Here is a 14,950-nt window from a genome sequence, read left to right on the forward strand (position 1 = left end):
CATCATTCCCATTTCACAGATAAGGAAACTAAGGTTCAAGTCTTACTCAAAGACTCAAAGCAACTGGAAGTCAAAAGCCAATAAATGGCAGAGCTGGGACTAGAATTTATTCATTTAATAAAATGTACTTAACACCCACTATTCCTCAGGTACTGTTCTAGGCCCCAACATTTCACAGCTCAGTGGATAACTACAACTTCACTTATATTATTACACCACATTGTAATTTGTTCATATCTCTAGACTATGAACAATCTGAGAGCAGCAGGGACTGTTTTCTTATCTCTCTGTTCCCACCTAACATAGTGACCAGATAATAAAATTCAATAATTATTTGCTAAACTGAATACACTGCTAAAAACATTTGAGCTTCAGGGTGCCTGGGTGGCTCAGTCGGTTAAGTGTCTGACTCTTGATCTCAGCTCAGGGCTTGATATCAGGGTCATGAGTTCAAGCCCTTGTGTTGGGCTCCACGAAGTAAAATTATTTGTGCTTCTACCATAAGCAAGACATTTTAAAAGTATAACATTGAACAATCTCTGATCCCAAAATTTCATGTGCTGGTGGGGTAGAGGATAGTGGAGCAAAAAAAAAGAACTTCATAAAAAAACTGCATTGACACTATGACAGTCACTAGCCATGTTGCTGTTTTAAGTTTAAATTTAAATTAAAATAAACAAAGTTAAAAGTCAGTGGCTACATTATTGGACAGCAAAGATGTGCTATAATGCAAAAATATATTTGGTCTTTGTCCCTGGTTCCTAGACACCCTGCACAGAACTCCTATAACTCTTGGCATCTCTCCAGTGATAGGAGAGTCTTTTGTTATTCATAAGCCCCTTCTGATCACACCAGAGTTTGTGCTAATGAGGTGACTTAGCATAGGGCTCCTAGAGGTCTCTGGATGGGCCAAGTCTCCAGAAGATCAAATGATGAGAGGGTTGGAACTTTCAGCCTCACTGGTCTCCAGGAAAGAGGGGGAGGGGCTAGAGAGTAAGTTCTATAAAAACTCTTGAACGGTGAGATTCAGACAGCTTCCAGGTTAGTAAACACATCAGCTTGTTGGGAGGGTGGTATGCCAGAGAAGACATGTAAGCTCGGAGTACACCCCCCACCCATACCTTGCCATTCTAGCAAATTATCAAACTTGAGGAGGGGGTTGTGGGAACCCTTGCTTCGTAGCCCACCAGTCAGAAGTCCAGGTGGCTCAGGACTTATGACTGGCATCTGAAGTAGGGGAAGTCTTGTGAGTCTGAGCCCCTCTAACCTGTGGGATCTGACACCTGCTCCAGGTAGATAGTGTCAGAAGTGAATTAAGACGCCTCCTGTTGGAAGCTGGAGAACAGGTTAGTGTCAGAAAACACACTGGAACAGATACAGAACATTTTCCTCATCACACAGAGTTTTATTAGGCACCACTATGAGATGGGGGAAAATCTAGTTTAGATCTGAACACTAGGAAGGGGTCTTCAACTAAGTAGTGGTAAAAATTCTGAGAATAGGAGGCTGAGAAAAACAACTCAAGAGTCTCCCTTCCCGAATCAAAATGTTAAAGTCTGGAGAGCAGAATTATTTTATAGCTCAGTCCTTTTGGCATGGGACTTAATGATCTTCCCCCTTTGAGAGCAGAGAAGCTAAAATACAACTGTTCGAGTTATGCAGTAAACCCACAGAAAAGACCGGGATTAGAGAGTTCCCACCTAATTACTTGGCTTCCTGAGCTCTCCCTCTGAGGCTTGTCTCGCCAGCTGTCAGACTAACAGATCACATGTAAGCAGGAAGCCATAATCAGAGGCATCCCCTGACAGGGCATGGACACGAATGAGTTGAAGACTGACTGCTGAGAGATGGCAGGCCTTTCATCTCCACACAGTCCCCAAAGTGCCACATAAAGGCTCAAGTAAGGATGGGACTTTCAAGTACTGGGAGCGATGGCAAGTACACCATGAAAATCTGTCTTCAGACCAAAAGAGATGCTTGCCTATAGGGACCGGGATGGGTTCCCTCACATTAAATCCTAGACAACATAAAATGAGAAACTTTATAACAGATTGCTGACTGCTAGCTTGGAAACTACTGGTGAGCCCTTTCTAATTCCAAGATGCAATTTGTGGCACAGCAGTCTCCAAGGCTAGAAGCATGGCTTTATTATCCAAAGATCAGCTGTTGGATTTATTTTTAAAGAAAAATTTTGTTTTAAAAAACTGCACAAAGAAAAAGTCCCTATTCCATGTCCATGTCTCCCATAGCAAACTGAACCCTCCAGAGGTGACCCCTGTTAACAGTTTGTTGAGTAAGCTTCTAGGCTTTCTTCTAAACATATGCAATAATTCAAAAAACTACATAGGCTAATGTACACATGCTTTAAAATGTAGGTAGGGATGGGATGCCTGGGTGGCTCAGTGGGTTAAGCATCTGCCTTCAGCTCAGGTCATGATCCCAGGGTCCGGGGATCAAGTCCTGCATCGGGCTCCTTGCTCGGCAAGGAGCCTGCTTCTCTCCCTGCCTGCCTCTCCCCCTGCTTGTGCTCTCTCTCTCTCTCTGACAAATAAATAAATAAATAAATAAATAAATAAATAAATAAAATCTTAAAAAAATTTTTTTTAAATGTAGGCAGGGAGGGTCATGCTCTTCAAACTCTGCTGCAACATGCTTTTTCGTGTTACCTTGGACATCTTTCCATTTCAGTAAATTGGGACGTACCCATTTCATCAATTCTAAGAGGCACTTTCCTGCCCTCACTTTACCATCTCTGAAATAAGAATGCTTCCTAGAACCAGTGCTATCTTACAAAGGCTTTCAGTCAGGCATCAGTGTGGGGGTAGTTGTATCAAAACTTTGCACAGATCCTTCCTGCTGAAAGGAAGAAGGCACCAGCATCAAAGTATCATGCTTCTTATCATCTGCATAGTCCACTGCACAAATGTACATAATTTATCTAAGTCTATGCTACAAACTAAATCCACTAAAGGACTGCTGGATTAAAGGGGAAGCACATTAAAAATGTGAATAGGCATTGCCAAAATCTATAACAATTTATACTCTCAACAGTAAGTAAAACTATTATTGGAAATACCCATTTCCAAAATTGGTCATTAATAGCAATTTTTTAAGTTTTTATTTAAATTCCAGTTAGTTAACATACAGGGTAACAGCAATGTCTTTAATATTTGTTAATCTCAAAAATCTTATGAGTGTTTTAAATCACTTTAAAAAACTATTTTGAGATAATTTTAGATTCACATGTAGTCACAAGAAATATGCAGAGAAAACCTGGGTACCCTTTACCCAGTTTCTTAACTGTAATAGTAAGTATAGCATTTCTGGTGTTCTCTGAGTTATTCTAGCAAAATTATCGAAACTGGGGTCGGGGATGGTGTGGGAACACTGAAATGTGTAGCCAAGTCTGCCAGAAGTGTGGATAACCTGGGGACTCGATGCTTGTACCTGGCGTCTGAAGTGAGGGCAGTCTTGTGGAACACAGCCCTGAAGTCTGCAGAGTTGGGTGCTACCTCGGCAGTTAGTGTCAGGACTGAACTGAACTGTAGGATATCCAGCTGGTGTCAAGAATCAGAGAATTGGAGAGCTGGTTAACTGCATGCCACATTCTGCAATGGCAATAAACAACTGCAGTACTGACACATGCCACAGCATGGAAGACCCTAGAAAACATGCTGAGTGAAAGAAGCCGGTCACAAAAGACCCCATGTTGTATGATTCCACTTAATAAGAAATGTCCAGACAAGGCAAACAAATAAAGACAGAAGGTAGACTAGTGGCTGCCTAAGACTCGGGCAGGCAGGATGGTAATTTGGAGTGACTGCTAATAGGTACAAAGTTTCTCTTTGGGGGTGATGAAAATGTTCTCACATTAGATTGTAGTGATGGCTGCAAAACTGTGAATATAAAAAAAAATAACAACCAAAAACACTGAATTGTACATTTGGGTGAAATGCACGGTATAAGAATTACTTCTCAATAAAACTGCCAAAAAAAAAAAAAAAAGGATGTTACACAAAAGGAATTACAAGATATGCAACCCTGGGGCATCTGGGTGGCTCAGTTGTTAAGCGTCTGCCTTCGGCTCAGGTCATGATCCCAGGGTCCTGGGATCAAGCCCCACATCGGGCTCCCTGCTCCATGGGAAACCTGCTTCTCCCTCCCCCACTCCCCTGCTTGTGTTCCCTCTCTTGCTGTGTCTCTCTCTGTCAAAAAATAAAGTCTTGGGGCACCTGGGTGGCTCAGTCGGTTAAGTGGCTGCCTTCGGCTTAGGTCATGATCCCAGGGTCCTGGGATCGAGCCCCGCATAGGGTTCCCTACTCAGCCGGGAGCCTGCTTTTCCCTCTTCCTCTGCCTCTCCCCCGCTTGTGAACTCTCTCTCTCTTTCTCTGTCAAATAAATAAATAAAATCTTTAAAAAATAAAAAAATAAAATAAAATCTTAAAAAAAAAAAAGATATGCAACCTTTTGGGATTACCTTTTTTCACTCAACATAATTCTCTGGAGATTGAGCCAGATTTTTTTTTATTTTTTTTTTAAAGATTTTATTTATTTGACAGAGAGAGACACAGTGAGAGAGGGAACACAAGCAGGGGGAGTGGGAAAGGGAGAAGCAGGCTTCCCACTGAGCAGGGAGCCCAATGCGGGGCCCGATCCCAGGACCCTGGGATCATGATCTGAGCCGAAGGCAGACACTCAACAACTGAGCCACCCAGGCGCCCGAGATTGAGCCAGATTGTTGCATACAACCATACTTCATTCTCATTCTTCTTTACTGCCAAGTAGTATTCATTGCACAGATGTGCCACAATTTAAGGTAGTTCTTTTTTTTTTTTAAGATTTATTTATTTTGGAGAGTGAGAGAGAGAGCTCACACAAAGGGGGGAGGGGCAGAGGGAGCGAGAGAGAATCCCGAGCAGGCTCCACCCTGAGCACGGAGCTGGACACGGGGCTCAATTCCACAATCCTGAGATCATGACCCAAGCCAAAACTAAGAGTCAGCTGCCTAACCAACTGAGCCACCCAGGCACCCCTTAAGTTAGTTTTAAATCAATCCGGAGAATGAGCATCTTTTAAGACATTTATCGATCAACTGCTATTCTTTCTCCTGTGAATTCTTTCCATATTCTTGGCCCCTTTTCCTACATTCCCTTTTTTTATTAGTCTTTTATCATGTGTCCTACAAATTCTTTTTCACAACTTAACTTTGCTTATGATTTTTGAAATAAATTTGTTTACTTTTATGAAGTCAAGTATCATTCTATATTTTTTCTAATAATATCCTTGTAATTAAATTTTTTTACACTAAAATTTTTGATAATTCCTTAATTTATTATAGTACGAGGAATTAGCAAGTTGAGTTTTTGGATCTACTAGCACTGTGATATGGTAAAAAACTCACTAGGCTAGGAATTAGGAGGCTCAGGTTCTAGACCTAGCTGTGCCATTACCTAGCTAAATCACTCTGAGCAGGCCACCAGTCTGTAGAACTTGTCTTTTCTATGTAACACAATTATTTTAAGAAACAAATAAGATTATAGATATTAAGGCAATTCTCAAGAAATGTCCAACAAATGCCTATAATTTTAAAAAGAAAAATTAAAGCATGATATATATAATATATTCGTACTGGTTACAACACTATTCCCATTCCATGTGCCGTATACTAGAAAATTCACATCAGCCTCAGAGAGGAAATAGCTTGCCCTACCCCAAATCCTAAGACCAAAGAGGTCAAGTGTCTTGCCTCGGGTCACAGGTGAAATTTAGACAAGAGCTGGTTCCAGAAGTGAACCTAAATAGCTACACCCAGCCCCCCACCAACTCAGAGAGCATCATTCTTCTGAGTTAAGACCTACGAAAACATGGACTGTCATCATTTATCTATATTCCTATCTCTACACTAAAGACAAAAACAAAACTACTGTTTGAAAAAGAGAGTCTATAATCAGGATGTGGTGGGGTGACAGAAAACAGTAGAACAGAAGGGCTGAATTTCAAGTGACAGGTTACCACCTTGCTTCCGACAGCCTGGGATTTTGATGAAGGCTCCATAGTCTGTCACCATAGCCACCTATAAAGACCGAAAAAAGAAAAAAAAAAGAAAAAAATCAATGTCACACAAATGAGAATCTCTCTTCCATAGCATTTAACCTACTCTCCCTGAATTTCCACTTGGCACTGAATGCTGCAAAGCTCCCTAAAAGTTATGTTCTGTCAAATATTCTTTCTGTTCTTTTTGAAATTTAGACTGGCAGGTATGTGTGAACACATTAAAAACACTGGTGAGGCTGGAGTGTTGTCAGATGGTATGACAGAATCTAGGGATGTCCAAATCTTACACCTACTGAAATCCGCAAAGGAGATATTTGAAGAAATGGAACACACAGCAGAAAATCTGGTAATAAAGTTACACTTCTTATTAGCTGGGACTGAGGCCCCCAATACCAAAACAGAGAACTTTAATATTTTGGGATGGATTATATAGGACATCCCTTTTCCCTAAACTTCAAGTCAAAACAGATGATATGGCCTGCTCTATTTAACTCCAAACCAGTCTTAGGTTTTATAAGACAACTACAGAAAAAAACAATACACAGAAAACTGACAGAACCTAAAAAGCTGTAATCAGAGAGAAAAAGAGTTGTCCCTGAGTCTTTTGTGGAGGTGACCAAAGACGGAGAAGTTACAGGCTTGATGGGTCTATGTAATAGGTAATAGTAATGAAAGGCCCGGAACCCCTGCCAGAAAAACATTATCCCAGGAACTGGAGCAAGATGGCAGAGGAGTAGGAGACCTAAATTTCGTCTGGTCCCAGGAATTCAGCTAGACAGTTATCAAATCATTCAGAACACCTACAAACTCAACAGGAGATCAAAGAAAAGAATAGCAGCAATTCTATGAACAGAAAAGCGACCACTTTCTGAAAGTATATATTTTTCTGGGGTTGTTGCTATCCTTCTAGCATTTTGTTCTCTCATTCATCTATTCTCCTCTGGACAAAATGATAAGATGGAAAAACTCACCTCAAATAAAAGAACAAGAGGCAGGCAGTACCGACCGCCAGGGACCTAATCAATACAGACATCGGAACTAGAGTTCAGAATGACGATTATAAAGATACTAGCTGGGCTTGAAAAAAGCATAGAAGATACTAGAGAATCCCCTTCTGGAGGAATAAAAGAACTAAAATCTAACCAAGTCGAAATCAAAAAGGCTATTAATGAGGTGCAATCAAAAATGGAGGCTCTAAATGCTAGGATAAATGAGGTACAAGAGAGAATTAGTGATATAAAAGACTCAATGATGGAGAATAAAGAAGCTGAAAAAATGAGAGATTAAACAACTACTGGATCACGAAGGGAGAATTCGAGAGATAAGTGATACCATAAAGCGAAACAGAATAATTGTGATCCCAGAAGAAGAGAGAGAGGGGAGCAGAAGGTATATAGGAGCAAATTATAGCAGAGAATTTCCCTAATTTGGGAAAGGAAACAAGCATCAAAATCCAGGAGGCACAGAGAACCCGCCTCAAAATCAATAAAAACAGGTCAACACCCTGACATCTAATAGTAAAACTTACGAGTCTCAGAGACAAAGAGAAAATCCTAAAAAGCAGCTCTGGACAAGAGGTCTGTAACCTACAATGGTGGAAACATTAAATTGGCAGCAGACATATCCACAGAGACCTGGCAGGCCAGAAAGGACTGGCATGATGTATTCAGAGCACTAAACGAGAAAAACATGCAGCCAAGAATACTATATCCAGCTAGGCTGTCATTGAAAATAGAAGGAGAGATAAAAAGCTTCCAGGACAAACAAAAACTAAGAGTTTGCAAACATCAAACCAGCCCTACAAGAAATACTGAAAGGGGTCCTCCAAGCAAAGAAAGAGCCTAAAAGTAACATTGACAAGAAAGGAACAGAGACAATATACAGTAACAGTCACCTTACAGGCAATACAATGGCACTAAATTCATATCTTTCAATAGTTACCCTGAATGTAAATGGGCTAAATGCCCCAATCAAAAGACACAGGGTATCAGATTGGATAAAAAAACAAGACCGATCGATATGCTGTCTGCAAGAGACTCATTTTAAACCTAAAGACACCTCCAGATTTAAAGTAAGGGGTGGAAAACCATTTACCATGCTAATGGACATCAAAAGAAGGCTGGGTGGCAATCCTTACATCAGACAAATTAGATTTTAAACCAAAGACTGTAATAAGAGATAAGGAAGAACACTACATCATACTTAAAGGGTCTATCCAACAAGAAGATCTAACAATTTTAAATATCTATGCCCCTAACATGAGAGCAGCCAATTATATAAGCCAATTAATAACGAAATCAAGAAACACATCGACCATAATACAATAATAGTAGGGGACTTTTAATACCCCCCCCCCACTGAAATGGACAGATCATCTAAGCAAAAGATCAACAAGGAAATAAAGGCTTTAAATGACACACTGGACCAGATGGACTTCACAGATATATTCAGAACATTCCATCCCAAAGCAATAGAATACACATTCTTCTCTAGTGCACATGGAACATTCTCTAGAATAGATCACATCCTGGGTCACAAAATCAGGTCTCAACCGGTACCAAAAGATTGGGATTATTCCCTGCATATTTTAGGACCACAGTGCTTTGAAACTAGAACTCAATCACAAGAGGAAAGTTGGAAAGACCTCAAATACATGGAGGCTAAAGAGCATCCTACTAAAGAATGAATGGCTCAACCAGAACATTAAAAAGAATTAAAAAAAATTCATGGAAACAAATGAAAAGGGAAACACAACTATTCAATATCTTTGGGATGCAGCAAAGGTGGTCCTAAGAGGAAAGTATATAGCAATACAAGCTTTTCTCAAGAAACAAGAAAGGTCTCACATACACAACCTAACACTACACCTAAAGGAGCTGGAGAAAGAACAGCAAATAAAGCTTAAACCCAGCAGGAGAAGAGAAATAATAAAAATCAGAGCAGAAATCAATGAAATACAAACCAAAAGAACAGTAGAACAGATGAACGAAACTAGGAGCTGGTTCTTTGAAAGAATTAATAAGATTGATAAACCCCTGGCCAGACTTACCAAAAATAAAAAGAGAAAGGACCCAAATAAATAAAATCATGAATGAAGAGGAGAGATCACAACCAACACCAAAGGAATACAATTATAAGAACATATTATGAGCAACTATATGCCAGCAAATTAGACAATCTGGAAGAAACAGATGCATTCCTAGAGACGTATAAACTACCAAAACTGAACCAGGAAGAAAACCTGAAGAGACCCATAACCAGTAAGGAAATAGAAGCAGTAATCAAAAATCTCCCAATAAATAAGAGCCCAGGGCCAGATGGCTTCCCAGGGGAATTCTAACAAACATTTAAAGAATTAATACCTATTCTTCTGAAACTGTTCCAAAAAATAGAAATGGAAGGAAAACTTCCAAACTCATTTTATGCGGCCAGCATTACCTTGATCCCAAAACCAGAAAAGACCCCATCAAAAAGAACTACAGACCAATATCCCTGATGAACATGGATGCAAAAATTCTCACCAAAATACTAGCCAATAGGATCCAACAGTACATTAAAAGGATTATTCACCACGACCAAGTGGGATTTATTCCTGGGCTGCAAGTTTGGTTCAATATCCGCAAATCAATCAATGTGATACATTTTTTTTTTAAGATTTTATTTATTTATTTGACAGAGAGAGACACAGCGAGAGAGGGAACACAAGCAGGGGGAGTGGGAGAGGGAGAAGCAGGCTTCCCGCTGAGCAGGGAGCCCAATGTGGGGCTCGAACCCACGACCCCGGGATCATGACCCGAGCCGAAGGCAGACGCTTAACGACTGAGCCACCCAGGCGCCCCGATACAATACATTAATAAAAGAAAGAACAAGAACCATATGATCCTCTCAATTGATGCAGAAAAAACATTTGACAAAGTATAGCATCCTTTCTTGATTAAAACTCTTCACAGTGTAGGGATAGAGGGTACATACCTCAATATCATAAAAGCCATCTATGAAAAACCCACAGCGAATATCATTCTCAATGGGGAAAAACTGAGAGCTTTCCCCCTAAGGTCAGGAACATGGCAGGGATGTCCCCTATCACCACTGTTATTCAATATAGTACTAGAAGTCCTAGCCTCAGCAATCAGACAACAAAAAGAAATAAAAGGCATCCGAATTGGCAAAGAAGGAGTCAAACTCTCACTCTCTGCAGATGATATGATACTTTATGTGGAAAACCCAAAGACTCCACCAGAAAACTGCTAGAACTCATACAGAAATTCAGTAAAGTGGCAGGATATAAAATCAATGCACAGAAATCAGTGGCATTCCTATACACCAACAACAAGACAGAAGAAAGAGAAATTAAGGAGTCGGTCCCATTTACAATTGCACCCAAAACCAAAAGATACTTAGAAATAAATCTAACCAAAGAGGCAAAGAATCTGTACTCAGAAAACTATAAAATACTCATGTAAGAAATTGAGGAAGACACAAAGAAACAGAAAAACGTTCCATGCTCATGGATTGGAAGAACAAATATTGTGAAGATGTCAATGCTACCTAGAGCAATCTACACATTCAATGCAATCCCCATCAAAATACCATCCACTTTTTTCAAAGAAATGGAACAAATAATCCTAAAATTTGTATGGAACCAGAAAAGACCCCGCATAGCCAGAGGAATGTTGAAAAAGAAAAGCAAAGCTGGCGGCATCACAATTCCGGACTTCCAGCTCTACTACAAAGCTGTCGTCATCAAGACAGTATGGTACTGGCACAAAAACAGACACATAGATCAATGGAACAGAATAGAGAGCCCAGAAATGGACCCTCAACTCTATGGTCAACTAATCTTTGACAAAGCAGGAAAGAATGTCCAATGGAAAAAAGACAGTCTCTTCAACAAATGGTGTTGGGAAAATTGGACAGCCACATGCAGAAGAATGAAACTGGACCATTTCCTTACACCACACACAAAAATAGACTCCAAATGGTTGAAAGACCTCAATGTGAGACAGGAGTCCATCAAAATCCTAAAGGAGAACACAGGCAGCAACCTCTTCGACCTCAGCCGCAGCAACTTCTTCCTAGAAACATCGCCAAAGGCAAGGGAAGCAAGGGCAAAAATGAACTATTGGGACTTCATCAAGATAAAAAGCTTTTGCAAAGCAAAGGAAACAGTCAACAAAACCAAAAGACAACTGACAGAATGGGAGAAGATATTTGCAAATGACATATCAGATAAAGGGCTAGTATCCAAAATCTATAAAGAACTCATCAAACTCAACACCAAAAGAACAAAGAATCCAATCAAGAAATGGGCAGAAGACATGAACAGACATTTTTCCAAAGAAGACATCCAAACGGCCAACAGACACATGAAAAAGTGCTCAATATCGCTCGGCATCAGGGAAATCCAAATCAAAACCTCAATGAGATACCACCTCACACCAGTCAGAATGGCTAAAATTAACAAGTCAGGAAATGACAGATGTTGGCGGGGATGCGGAGAAAGGGGAACCCTCCTACACTGTTGGTGGGAATGCAAGCTGGTGCAGCCACTCTGGAAAACAGTATGGAGGTTCCTCAAAAAGTTGAAAATAGAGCTACCATATGATCCAGCAATTGCACTCCTGGGTATTTACCCCAAAGATACAAAAGTAGGGACCCGAAAGAGTACGTGCACCCCGATGTTTATAGCAGCAATGTCCACAATAGCCAAACTGTGGAAAGAGCCAAGATGTCCATCAACAGATGAATGGATAAAGAAGATGTGGTATATATACACAATGGAATATTATGCGGCCATCAAAAGGAATGAGATCTTGCCATTTGCAACGACGTGGATAGAACTGGAGGGTATTATGCTGAGCGAAATAAGTCAAACAGAGAAAGACATGTATCATATGACCTCACTGATATGAGGAATTCTTAATCTCAGGAAACAAACTGAGGGCTGCTGGAGTGGGGGGTGGGGTGGGGTGGGAGGGATGGGGTGACTGGGTGATGGACACTGGGGAGGGTATGTGTTCTGGTAAGTGCAGTGAATTGTGCAAGACTGTTGAATCTCAGATCTGTACCTCTGAAACAAATAATGCAATATATGTTAAGAAAGAAAAAAAGAAGAAGAATGTAGCGGGAGGGGAAGAATGAAGGGGGGGAAATCGGAGGGGGAGAAGAACCATGAGAGACGATGGACTCTGAAAAACAAACTGAGGGTTCTAGAGGGGAGGGGGGTGGGAGGATGGGTTAGCCTGGTGATGGGTATTGAGGAGGGCATGTTCTGCATGGAGCACTGGGTGTTATGCACAAACAATGAATCATGGAACACTATATCTAAAACTAATGATGTAATGTATGGGGATTAACATAACAATAAAAAAATTAAAAAAAAATGAAACCTTGCCATTTGCAACAACGTGGATGGAACTAGAGGGTATTATGCTAAGCAAAATAAGTCAATCAGAGAAAGACAAGTATCATATGACCTCACTGATATGAGGAATTTGAGAAGCAAGACAGAGGATCATAGGGGAAGGGAAGGAAAAATGAAACAAGACGAAACCAGAGAGGGAGACAAATCATAAGAGACTCTTAATCTCAGGAAACAAACTGAGGGTTGCTGGAGTGGAGGGGGGTGGGAGGGATGGCGTGCCTGGGTGATGGACATTGGGGAGAGTATGTACTATGGTGAGCGCTGTGAATTGTGTAAGACTGATGAATCACAGACCTGTACCCCTGAAACAAATAATACATTATATGTTAATTAAAAATAAATAAATCAAAATTAAAATTAAAAACAACAACAACAGCAACAAACCATTATCCCAAACTCTATCTCTGCCTCCCATCCATCCTCTGGTCCACCCTCCAACCCGTAGATTGGGATTAAAACTGTCACTACATTCCATATTTATCACTAAATTCATTATTATTTATAAAGTATTCAATATAATCTTACAGAATAAGCTTTATTTTTTCAGTGACTTTAATTAGTTGTTTCATCTTGGGTACGCACTGTTTCAGCCTCACCATAACTAAGAGAAGAGGAGTGAATAGGGCAAGCCCTGCTGCACTGCTATTCACTAATATATACTGACTACTCACTACGTGTAAAACACTGTTCAAAGTGCTTTACATACTCCTCGTGATACCATGATATTGGTACTCTTACTATTCTCATTTGATGACAAGCTGAAGGACAGACTAAGTAACTTACCCAATGTTCAAAGCTAGTAAGCAGCAGAGCTGGGATTTGAACCCAGTGAGTCTTAACTATACCAGAACTGCTCAAGTTCCCTTGAACTATAAAATTCTAATGCAGGGGCAATGTGACATTTGACATTTTATCTGCTCCTGGGAATGACCTTCAGACGTATACATGGTAGGCCCCCATGCTGCAGATGAGGTGGAATAGTACAGGTATTGAAAGAGCACAGACTTTGGAGTGAAAGATGTGGCTTCTAATCTCAGCTCTGCCACTCCTTAGCTGTGGGATATTGAACACAACTTGCCTTTCAGGGCCTAAGTTTCTAAGTATAGTCACTTTCCTCCTGCAGATAACAAATGATGTACACAAAGTGCCTTGCAGTGATATCTGGCACCTAATGTATATTCAGTAAATTGTGGCTTTTTAGTAAGACACTGATGCACAAAAGTTAGTGACTAATGGAAACACAACTAATTTAGACACAAGGCACAGAACCTAGATCCCTTGAAGCCTAGTCCAGTGCCTCTTACTCCACCAAATATCATTACCTCAATGTTAGGATGGAAAGAGACAAAAACTTCCATTTGCCTCATATTTTTAAATGGACACTTGAAATAACTATGATGCAGCATTAATGGGTTAAGAACCAAAAGCTTTTTTTTAAGATTTTATTTATTTATTTGAGAGAGTACACATGGTGGGGGGGTGGAAGGAGAGGGAGAAGCCAACTCCCTGCTGAGCACAGAGCCAGGAGAGGGACTTGATCCCAGGACCCTGAGTTCATGACCTGAGCTAAAGTTAGATGCCTAACCGACTGAGCCACCCAGGTGCCCCAAGAACCAAAGTTCTAAAGTCCTCTTTTATACTGATGAATATGCTGTAGTGGGACAGGGACCAGACAGTCCCAAAGAAACAGTACAATGAGGCAGATACTAGTACTTAAAATCAAGGTAAGGTGGAACTGGAGGAAGGATGTCAGAGATTAGCTGGTGCAATCCTATCGTGTTTCAAATAAGGAAAAGTGAAGACCAGAGACACAAAGTGCTTACCCAAGTTCACAAAGCAAGTTGTAAGACTGTAAATTTTTAATTACAATAAAAGCAAATCCCTTCTTTCTGGACCAACTAAAGGCTTTTGCTTTTAAACTTTTTTTTTTTTAAGAGAGAGAAAGAGAGAGAGAGAACGTGCACGTGCATGCACGCAAGCAAGGAGTGGGGAGGGGCAGAGGGAGAGAGAGAATCCCAAGCGGGCTCCACCCCCAGCACGGAGCCCAATCGGGGCTAGATCCCACGACCCTGAGACCATGACCTGAGCTGAAAGTCGGACACCCAACTGACCGAGCCACCCAGGTGCCTCAGCTTTTGCTTTAATTTAGTAACTGACTTTTGTTTCACAGTTCTAGACGGCTAAGGTGTTTCATACTGCATAACAACATTATTAAGGGCATAGTTATCTAACAAACTTAAAAGAAGCATCTGGAATTTGGAGCCCAACTCGCCTTGCTGCTATAAATTAAGACCATCTCACTTTTCAATCCTGAAACTCCAGTGTCACATTATGATCTTTTGAGGAAATACCATTAACAGACCTTAATTTGGCCCCTCCCAAAAGGAAAAGTTAATGTGCTCCAGAATGGATGCACTCAACTGTTCAGTCAGGAAAAGGCATTCTTGCCTATTTCCAGTACCAGGTGTTTCC

General features: G+C 40.6%; 1 protein-coding gene across 1 annotated transcript in view; it reads right to left on the minus strand.

Annotated features, from left to right (window-relative positions):
• The window catches only part of ZCCHC17 (zinc finger CCHC-type containing 17), a 63,419-nt gene that overhangs the window by 34,660 nt on the left and 13,809 nt on the right, over positions 1-14,950 (minus strand). The window contains exon 3 of the mRNA XM_036098479.2: positions 6,016-6,073. Coding sequence (XP_035954372.1) covers positions 6,016-6,073 — 58 coding nt within the window. The remainder of the gene's footprint in view (positions 1-6,015; positions 6,074-14,950) is intronic.

Source organism: Halichoerus grypus, chromosome 5 (genome assembly GCF_964656455.1).
Source record: "Halichoerus grypus chromosome 5, mHalGry1.hap1.1, whole genome shotgun sequence".
In the NCBI taxonomy this organism is placed as follows: Eukaryota; Metazoa; Chordata; class Mammalia; order Carnivora; family Phocidae; genus Halichoerus; species Halichoerus grypus.